The sequence below is a fragment of the Andrographis paniculata genome, unplaced genomic scaffold (assembly GCF_009805555.1).
Source record: "Andrographis paniculata isolate CXL003 unplaced genomic scaffold, ASM980555v1 Contig95END, whole genome shotgun sequence".
Taxonomy (NCBI): domain Eukaryota; kingdom Viridiplantae; phylum Streptophyta; class Magnoliopsida; order Lamiales; family Acanthaceae; genus Andrographis; species Andrographis paniculata.
Window position 1 is genome coordinate 361,861 of NW_026137634.1, and position 10,187 is coordinate 372,047.

Genomic DNA, 10,187 nt, shown 5'->3' on the forward strand with positions numbered 1-10,187 from the left:
AATAATAATAAATTGCAAGCAATGGTTAAAAAATAAATCAATAAAATCGGCGGTCAAAGCCCTAAAATCTTCCAGCAGCAGTGGCGGTTCGTCTTCTTCATCGGGCATCTTCTTCTCGGCGCAAATGAGTGACAATACTGTAAGAACAGCCCTTTCAATCTCATTCCTTCTTTCGTGCCTAAGAGGAAAGACAAATGTACGATTATTTCCAGCATTCAAAGCAGTTTCGGCATGTTTCGTGATTTCATTTTTCAATTTCTTCTCGGATATGATTTGAAATACCTCGCACACCGAGTTTTTGTCGTTTCAGCGGCTTTCCGGATTGAATTTGGCTGAATAACGCCGTTACAGATACGAAATTGTTAATTTTCTTTATTAAATTGTTGATATTGTATCGTATCGTTGCTCGCCAGACACAGATATGTACCGGCCGAGTCGGCGAACCATTTCTCCGTTGTTCGTTTGCGTAAATGTCTGCAGGTGAGCATTCATAGAGATTGAAACCTGAGTTTTTGTGCTTAAATTTTGTTTATCTATGTGTTTTTCCGATTGATAGCGTTGAATTAGGTGATTTAGGTCAAATCGATTTTGTGTAAATCGAGCTTCATCTTAGGGTTTACAGGTTCAGTCCACTCTTTCACATTCATCGAAGCCTCACAACTACGGGGATTCATTCATTGTCAAAAACAGCAGAGAAAGAAATTGAAAGAATTGTGAGAACTATCAATGACCATCCTTACCCTGATCAACCTCTGCTACCTGTCCTCGAAAATCAAGTCCAACAGTCGGTTATCTCAGCAGCATTCGTCGAACAGGTTCTTGGTAAATTGTTTGCCTCCCACTCTAATGGCCTCAAGGCATACGAGTTCTTCAAATGTTGCCTTAAACACGAGCTCTACGTGCCTAGTTCAGATGCTTTCGAGAAGACTCTCCATATCCTCGCACGTATGCGCCACTTCGAAAAGGCGTGGGAGCTAATGGAAAGAATCAAGCAGGTACACCCGTTGTTGCTCACTCTCAAGTCTATGAGCATCATGTTGTCGAGAATAGCAAAATTTCAATCCTATGAAGATACCATAGAAGCATTTGACAGGATGCAGGGGAAGATCTTTACAGACAAGAAATTCGGCACAGATGAATTCAATGTGCTGCTTCGAGCATTTTGTACCCAGCGCCAGATGAAAGAAGCCCGGTCCGTATTCAATAAGATGTACTCGCAATTCCTCCCCAACACCAAGACGATGAATATTTTGTTATTAGGGTTCAAAGAATCGGGCGACGTAACCGCAGTTGAGCTGTTCTATCATGAGATGATTCGGAGAGGTTTTAAGCCGAATAATGTCACTTACAATATTCGGATCGATGCAGCTTGTAAAAGAGGGAATTTCGGTGATGCCTTGAGACTATACGAAGCGATGGAATCTGCAAATTGCGCACCCACATTGGAAACAATTACGACATTGATCCACGGAGCTGGGTTGGTCGGGAATACAACAAAAGCTAAGCAATTCTTTGATGAAATTTCCGAAAGATCTCTGCAGCCGGATATCGGTGCGTATAACGCTCTTTTAAGTTCCATAATCAGATCGAAGGATTTCCCCGCGTCAACGGCGTTGATGGAAGAAATGGAGAGGAGAAACATCGATCCCGACAACGTAACATATCATACGATGTTTTGGGGATTAATAAGATCGCGAAGAGCAGACGGCGTATCTCTGCTTTATGCAAAGATGGTCGAGAATAATTTTGTGCCGAAGGCACGGACAGTCGTTATGTTGATGAAGTTTTTCTGCGAGAACGGTATGGTTGATGTCGGGCTCGATTTGTGGAACTTTTTGTCGGGGAAGGGGCAATGCCCGCACAGCCATGCTCTTGACATTCTTGCAACGGGGCTGTGCGCTCGCGGCAGAGTCGAGGAAGCGTTGGAATGTTGTAAGGAAACGTTGGGAAAGGGTCGGAGTGTGAGTGAGGGAGTTGTCCAAATGTTGGAGAGGATTTTGTTGGAAATGAAAGAGGAGGAGAAGTTAGAGGAGCTGCAACAGCTTAATAGCAAGTTGAATAAATAGAGTTAGTTCTTACTACTACATTATTACACCAAAATGTCCCAACTTTTAATGTTGTGTGTTTTGTATTTTAAATAGTGGTTTATTTGGATCAGTTAAATACAAAATATTCATTTTAATTAAGATTTTTGTTATATTTGTTTTGTACTTTTTGGTCCTACTTAATTTATTTTATATTTTTTTTCTCTGTCAGTCCCATTTGTCTTTTTATTTTTTTAAAAATTTAATTATATATTTTAAATTTTAAGATATATTTATTTTAATTAAATTATTTATTTATTTTAATTTTAATATATAAATATTTTTATTAAATCATAATTATTTTTATAAATATATATTTTTTAATTATTTACTAATTATATATTACTTCAAAATTTTGAGTGCTCAACTAAACCGGACAATTTCTCTTGAAAATGTAACAAGTTTCTAGCTAGTGGAGTATTGTGTTTCGGAGGGGTATAGAGTAAATTCGGCATTCCTTTCTTGTACACTTTAAAGAATTTTATAAATTGTAAAAAATTTAAAATAGAATTTTGAGATAATATTTTAAGAATATTTTAACAAACAGGAAGCACAAAAGTAACAAAACAGGGCAACTGTCTGACGGAATTCCTTGGTTAAACTGACACGACCATGGCGCGTGACGTGACCCGCGGGGGTATAAATACTCGGCTCATTCACGTTTCTTCTCCAGCCCATAGCTAAATCATCGCCATTTTCATTCTGCACTAAAGATTTGGGGGAGAATGAGAACCGCCGCCGTCGCCGCAGCATTTACAGTTTCAAAGTACAGAATCAACTATCAATCGGCTGAGCTCCCCAGAGAGGAGACGCTTTCCCCAAGCTCAAGTATCGAGCGCTCGCATTGGCGTTCTCCAGTGCCGTTTCTCTTCAGTGGCCTCGCCGCGATGCTAGGGTTAATCGCCTTCGCGCTTCTCATGCTCGCATGTTCTTACTGGAAACTCTCGGAAGAAGCTCACGTCGGAGAGGACGGAAACAACAGAGACTTTGAAGAAGGCACCTCCGCTGGTAAAGGTGAGAGCAAAGGCGATTCTTCTGAGGAGAAATTTCTGGTTATTATGGCCGGCGAAGCGACGCCAACATTCCTGGCCACGCGCAAGGCGGCGCCGTTCTGTGATGAAAAATCCTCGAGTACAAAGACTACGGCGATGGAAACCTAATTAAATCTGATCAGAATCAAATCGAGGTAACAGTCCCCAAACATTCTGAGTAATTTGATTACATAAAACGAAAATCCAGTCTGAACTTATTTAATTAGTCCGACGATTCCTGCTTTCCGATTCCATCCGATCTAAGGATATTCAATCTGTCCATTTTTGTTTATCTGGAAATCAATTTGTCCTGCTTTTGAGGCCATACAATATCATATATATATCTTCATGCAAATTCGAAAGTTTCAATCCAAATTAGGAAGCGCAACGTAACCGCTTTCTGTTATGGACGTGAAAAAAACGATGGATTTGTTGTAAAGGTGAACACAATGAAGATGAAGATAAACGATGATGCATACATACATACATATGGACACGTTGTATGCGTGTATGAGTGATTGGGCACGTGACCGTGGGCCATGCAAATACCATCATTGCTTCAAATCTAAATCACTATCAACACTACTACTACTACTACTACTAGTACTTACTATATATAATTTGTATTCAATAGATAATATACTATTAATAACAATATATTTAATTTTATCAAACTTTTAAGCTATATACATTTTGGAAGTTTTGGTGGAACTGGCATCAATAATTAAAAAGAAAATCATGTTAAATTGTTGACACAAAATTTATTAAAGAGTTAATATAAGCTAGTTGAATAATTAAAAAAATAAATAAATAATGAGTTATTATTTGTTAATTAAAATGTGATAATAAAACTATAAATACCAATCAACATATATTATTACTATTATTATCATTATTGCACTCTTTATTTGCGATGGAAGCCTTAAATCAAGGTTAGCTACTGCATGAAGTAACACACCTAAAAATTAGTAATATCATATGGCTGCCTTGTGTGAAGTTTTTACAAAAATAAAAAATAAAAAAATATATTTAAAACATTATCTCTTGCTTACACGATATCAATTAATTATTTAAAATCCAAGCAAAAAATCAAAAATAAAACCCAGAATGCCAAAGAAACAGACCGATTTTATGAGTCCATATTTTAATTAGATGTTACGGGACGATTAATTAGTTAAATACGCTTTTACTTGTAGTGGCAAAACAATAAAAATAAATCACATTCAAATGAAAGCTTCTACGTTTCTACCATGGCCCATTATTGGTTGGGTTGATCCACTTAGCCCACATCCAATCTTCAATTTTCAATCCTCCTCCGGAGGTCCATTTTGCAAAGCGATTGGAAGCTCGCCTGAGGATCCGGCTCCTCTTCCTAGTCTTTGCGTCTTGTTGCCGCCGCAGTCGCAGTCGCCGTCGCCGTCGCCCGTAGGCTTGGCTCCATTGGCTCCGATGCAATCTGTAAGTGCGCAGTTTCGTATCGAATGCTAGAATTGTAATTCCAATCATTGTTCATTGTTTGTAATCTGGACTTTCAGATTTTAATACCGGCTCAGGAATCATATTTTCTTCTCCGAATATTGAATGGAGGCTTGCAAACCCTTGAGTCACTGAAGAATCAAGCTTCAGTCTATCTTTCGCAGATTTTTTGTTCCGAATCCTCAATGGAACTAAGTGATTCCAGGTAAGAGGATTTTGCTGGTTTTTCTCTTATTGTTGATATTCAAAATGTGAAGTATTTTATCAGGTGTACCAGTGATGAAAAATATGTCAAGGAGGACGCCGGCGGTCAGGGCGATCCCAGGGGCGCAGTTTTCAACGCTTTGGATGCTATCTTAATCAGCAGTTTGAATCGGTTGAAGACCACGAGGTTTGGTTTTATTGATTTTAGTGGATTTGCCGTCTCTGTGTTTGTATGCATTGCAGCTTCACTTTTTTGTTAGTTACTTCTCGGATTTAGTTGCCTATGATAATTGAGATGGTGTATCTGAACTAATAGATCAAATCAAAATGCTCCGAGTGATGCAATCTTGAAAGCATTTTTCAAGCTTGAATTTTCATTAGGAGCCTTTTTAGCACCAAGGCACTGATAAATTATTAGTTACCATGGTGTTTTAATATAATCAATTGCAGAGAAAGCTTATCTTGGGGGCATACAGGAACTGGTGACACCATTTTGGAAATGAACCAGTGGAGTGATACAAAGATGATAAGAGTTTTGTGCTTGGAAGGGAAGTTGGAGACAGCTTTATGGTTATGGAGGACAATGGTTCGACAACTTAGAATACCTGATGTCATTACTTACAATTTTCTTTTAAATGCTCTATGTAAGCGCGGCAATCTGGAGAAGGCAGGACAACTTGTCGAGGAGATGTTAAGTCAGGGGATTTCCGCAACTTGTGCTACATACAACACTTTAATGCATGGCTATTGCCTTGCCAATGAAGTGGACAAAGCGCTTGATGTCTTTTCTACCATGGTTGACCATGGAGTAAGGCCAAATAGAGTGTCGTGCAATATTCTTGTAAATGCCATTTGCCAAAAGGGCCTGGTAGATGATGCAAGAAAGCTTCTTGAGGAGATATTGAAGGACGGTCATGATTGTGGAACCTCTAATTTAATCACTTCAACTATACTTATGGATGGATATTTCAAGACTGGCAATGTGTCTGAAGCTTTCACTTGTTGGAATGATGCAATTAAGAGGGGTTTGAAGTTGGATGTCGTTGCTTACAATGTCGTTATACATGGATTTTGTCTGAGTGGAGACATAAACCTTGCGTATAAATATTGCTGTGAAATGTTTAAAAGGGGTTACCTTCCTGATAATTTTACGTATAATACACTCGTTAACATGCTTTGTAAGTCAGGTAGGATTGACGAGGCTTGTTACATTTTCAAGGTTATGGTAAGGACATGCATTCCTCCGGATAACATCACATACAAAGTGATTATTCAAGGTTTATGTCTAAATGGGGATTTAAATAGAGCAGTTTATTTTCTTTCCCACATGTTGGCGAACTCTTCTGTGCCCGAACCTCTCATTTGGAACACCATTATTGATGCCTATGGGAAATGTGGAGACCTTGACATGGCTCTATATTTGAGAAATCAAATGATTAGATTTGGGGTTCTGCCTAATGTCTACACTTATAATGCACTCATCAATGGGCAGATAAGAAATAGAGATGCCGATAAGGTTCACTATATGAAGAAAGAAATGTTCCTGAATGGTGTTTCCCCCGATTTAGTCACATACAACTTGATGATTGGTGCTGCTTGTAGGCTTGGCTACTTAAGTACCGCACTCCAGTTACACGATGAAATGCTGAGGGAAGGGTGTCATCCAGATATAATAACTTATACTGAATTACTGAGGTGTTATTGCTCGAAAGGGAAAATGAAGGAGGCAGAGGAGCTTCTTTTCAACTTGCAGAGGTCAGGTTTTCCAATTGATCATGTGCCGTTTTTAGTACTTATGAAGAAGTTTTTCAAAAGGGGGGAGCTAGACAAAGTGTTTGAGCTTTATCTAATGTGGTCGAGAAAATGAACTTTGGATGTCTATGCTTGAAAACACACATCAACCGTTGCAGCACGATCTCAAATATCTAGATTGGAGCATGTCATTGGCTGCTGATTCTGGATTTTCTTCTCGAGGTACTCATTTCGGATATTGATAAGTTTTTTTTTTTGTTTGATTGTAAACGTACAGCTTACATTAAATTTGATTTAATCAGGTGATGGGGGAGATCAAACATCTTGGCCTAATGATCTCACAAGCAAAGAGAAGTCGAGAGTGCTTCCGAGCTATTGGCATTTGAATTCATTGCGGCAAGTACAGTTATTCGGCATGCCAATAGCTGCGCTTGGTACGAGTATTTTTACTTATTGGAATGTTGCAAGTCTCGTTTGATGCTTACAGAGTTTGACGACTAACTCGTTTGCATCTCGGATTCCTGATAATGAAACAGTGATCTACTGTAAATTAAGATGGAACTTCCACGGCCAATTTATAAAGCGCAGTACATCGACTTCACTTACTTACATAGAGCTTCAAAGTTTGATGTGGGTGTGCAAATCAACAATGGTACCTTAAATCCCTTTTCTTGTATGTCTGTCATCAAGACTGATACATCTGGTCGATTTGTGCGCTGAGCTCTATCCGGTCGCAGTCGTTGAACTTTCTCAAGGTTAAATTATGTGTCCAGCTTACTTACAATAGATCTTCAACTCATTATAAGTTGCTCGGAAATGGCTAATAGCTTATTTTCTTTTGCAGTTGCAGGAAGCATATGTTGTGATTGTCATCAAAGAGGAGATGGTGACAAGAAGCGCTGCGGGCAGACGGTATATACGTGTATATACACACACATTAGCTCTTCTTGCATAATGTGCTTATTTTTACCTCTATTTGAATGTTCGGTTATATAAATGATGTGAAAATTGATAATGCCTCTCAATTATGTGATGGGATCTTAACTTGATCTTTTCTGGTATTGAAAATATAGTTACCCCTACACGATTGGTAAATGTTTTGTTTTACAGTACATAATAATGTCTGAGTTTGATTTAGGAAATTTAAGCATAATAGATAGATAGATAATAGATGATGATAAGTATGAAGTAAGAATAAGAAAGAGAATTTAGCATAATGATATTGGTAATAGTATCCTTCTTTGTCGACATAGATAGATAGATAGATCACAAACATTTAGGACAATCCTGTCACGTGACCACCACCATCCCTCACAAATTTGTACTGTTTGGTTACAGCATATCATATCTTATATCTATATGCTACTAGTACTAATAATCAATCATCCATCAATCCTTTTCCAACTCTGGATTTGGTCCTGCTTCTGGAATAAATCCTTCCTTCCCTAACCCTAAAATGCATTCTTTATGGGTATGGGTATGGGTAATTGGGCATGGGCGGGCATGGGCATGGGCATGGATTGATATTGATTTGTTGCCCCCACTCGCACACTTCCAAACAGTCTGTCTCTCTGTCTTATTTTATTTATTTTTATTTATATTCTTTCATTCTGCAGTCGTTTTTTGGTTGGCTAATATTTAGCCACGTGGCTTATCCTCATTGGCTTCTCACTAGATCTCCCCTACCCCTACCCTCATCCTCATGCTTCCCTACTACATAAGCTAGAAAAATGGAAAACAATCACTGCTTCTCTCTCCCAGCCAAACAATTTGGATAGAGAGAGAGAGAGAGATACAGTTATACATACATATATATATATAGAGTGAGAGAGAAATCCCTGTAGGAAGAATGGGCGGGGAGAGGTGGTGCGACTCCTGCAAGGCGGCGGCGGCGGCGGTCTTCTGCGGCGCCGACTCCGCCTTCCTCTGCTCCGGCTGCGACGCCAGAATCCACGCCGCCAACAAGGTCGCCTCCCGCCACGGCCGCGTCGTGCTCTGCGAGGTCTGCGAGCAGGCTCCGGCCGCCGTCACCTGCAAGGCCGACGCCGCCGTCCTCTGCCACTCCTGCGACGGCGACATCCACTCCGCCAACCCCCTGGCCCGCCGCCACGAGCGCCTCCCAATCGCCCCCTTCTACGACGCCGTCTCGCCGTCGTCAAAATCTGCCGACTTCTCTGAAGAGGAGGCCGCCGAGGCTGCCTCCTGGCTCCTGCCCGACCCGAACTCCAAACCCGACGACGATGAACCCGGATCGCCCGAGTACAAGTCCGAATACTTGTTCTCGGATATGGATCCGTATCTGGATTTGGATTTGATGATCTCCGGTGGCCAAAAGGAGCAGCAGCAGGAGGAGGAGGAGAAGCAATACTCGGCCGACGGGGTTGTGCCCGTGCAGAGCAAGGATCATGAATATGGATCGGGTCAGTACCCAGGCCCGGTGGTCGACGGGTACCCGAGCTATGACCTGGATTATCACCACCCTGCTGGCTCCAAGCCTTTCCTATACAACTTCACTTCACAGACCATTAGCCAAAGTGTACGTTTTCTTAAAACCTTATTATTATTTGATTGTGAATTTTATGAAAATAAAATATGATCAAACAGTTCCATGTGATGATGGGCAACCATAAAGTCAATGGTGGTTGAGTAGAATTAATTTTGTCGGCTGATTTTGAGTTGCCATGTCTTGTTCAATATTTTCTTATACATCAAATTCTCAAGTTAAGTCCAAATGAATTCAATTTATGCCAATTCATAGTATATTTTTGTCGTTTACAATTGATTTATATTACAATTTTTCAAAAGAAAAATAGAATAATGCTTATCGATCAAAAAGTTCAGCTGTATTTCGAAAAGATGAATAACTATGATCTACGTGCAAATATTGTGATAGGTGTCTTCCTCGTCCATGGACGTAGGCGTGGTCCCGGACCACCACACTATGGCGGATGTATCCAACTCCTTTGTCAAGACCGAGGTCATTCCGATGCCCGTCTCCGGGATTGACCGAGAAGCTCGGGTGTTGAGGTATAGAGAAAAGAGAAAGAACCGAAGATTCGAGAAAACCATAAGGTATGCCTCGAGAAAAGCCTATGCCGAGACCCGACCGAGAATCAAGGGTAGGTTCGCCAAGCGGTCCGAGCTAGAAGTTGATTCGGGCCTCCTCTTTGCCGATGCATCTTACGGCGTTGTCCCGAGTTTTTAGCTACCATTTTGGTAGCTAATGCATGTGTGTATGTACGTGCGTGTGTGTGTGTGTGTGTATATCGGCTAATTCGTGTATATACTAGTCTTTTTGCTTGATTGATATTTATAAGGATGGCTCGTTTTATAGTTCTTTGGGATTTTTGGCTTCTTAAGTTTGATTGTCAAAGTGGTTTTATTGGTAATGTTTTTTTGATGTTAATGTATTACTAAATGTTTGTTGAGTGATGACATTTTAAATCTTTTGTGTAGACAATACATTAGGTTTGAATGTACTTTGGGGAAGTGATTTAGGGTGTGTTTATTTGTGTTTATAAATGAAATGAAATGAAATGATTGGGCATATGAATATGAAAATATGATAATACTGATTTTATCGATCAGCATATCATATAAATAGCTAAATCACCCCATTAATTTGATTGAGTCTGTGTCA

General features: G+C 39.9%; 4 protein-coding genes across 8 annotated transcripts; all 4 read left to right on the forward strand.

Annotated features, from left to right (window-relative positions):
* Positions 1 to 20: 20 nt before the first annotated feature.
* LOC127243403 (pentatricopeptide repeat-containing protein At3g61360) lies at positions 21 to 2,197 on the forward strand. Of its 5 annotated transcripts, XM_051263400.1 has the most exons (4): positions 21 to 139; positions 414 to 480; positions 614 to 822; positions 913 to 2,197. In XM_051263400.1, exons 2-4 carry the CDS (start codon positions 422 to 424, stop codon positions 2,064 to 2,066), a joined length of 1,422 nt encoding a protein of 473 aa, XP_051119357.1. In that variant the 5' UTR covers positions 21 to 139; positions 414 to 421; the 3' UTR covers positions 2,067 to 2,197. The 5 variants fall into 5 exon arrangements, with proteins under 5 accessions (XP_051119357.1, XP_051119352.1, XP_051119355.1 ...); XM_051263395.1 differs by having other exon boundaries at positions 614 to 2,197; XM_051263398.1 differs by having other exon boundaries at positions 623 to 2,197.
* A 414-nt stretch (positions 2,198 to 2,611) lies between these two features.
* LOC127243227 (protein GLUTAMINE DUMPER 5-like) lies at positions 2,612 to 3,407 on the forward strand. Its single transcript, XM_051263139.1, has one exon. It carries the CDS (start codon positions 2,810 to 2,812, stop codon positions 3,242 to 3,244), a length of 435 nt encoding a protein of 144 aa, XP_051119096.1. The 5' UTR covers positions 2,612 to 2,809; the 3' UTR covers positions 3,245 to 3,407.
* An 884-nt stretch (positions 3,408 to 4,291) lies between these two features.
* Positions 4,292 to 8,150, forward strand: LOC127243225 (pentatricopeptide repeat-containing protein At5g24830). Its single transcript, XM_051263137.1, has 7 exons — positions 4,292 to 4,573; positions 4,651 to 4,796; positions 4,860 to 4,982; positions 5,246 to 6,769; positions 6,850 to 6,981; positions 7,084 to 7,302; positions 7,392 to 8,150. Exons 1-4 carry the CDS (start codon positions 4,343 to 4,345, stop codon positions 6,660 to 6,662), a joined length of 1,917 nt encoding a protein of 638 aa, XP_051119094.1. The 5' UTR covers positions 4,292 to 4,342; the 3' UTR covers positions 6,663 to 6,769; positions 6,850 to 6,981; positions 7,084 to 7,302; positions 7,392 to 8,150.
* Positions 8,151 to 8,280: 130 nt separating this feature from the next.
* On the forward strand, positions 8,281 to 9,982 carry LOC127243226 (zinc finger protein CONSTANS-LIKE 4-like). Its single transcript, XM_051263138.1, has 2 exons — positions 8,281 to 9,083; positions 9,441 to 9,982. The coding sequence occupies exons 1-2, from the start codon at positions 8,397 to 8,399 to the stop codon at positions 9,750 to 9,752; spliced, it is 999 nt and encodes a 332-aa protein (XP_051119095.1). The 5' UTR covers positions 8,281 to 8,396; the 3' UTR covers positions 9,753 to 9,982.
* Positions 9,983 to 10,187: the final 205 nt, after the last annotated feature.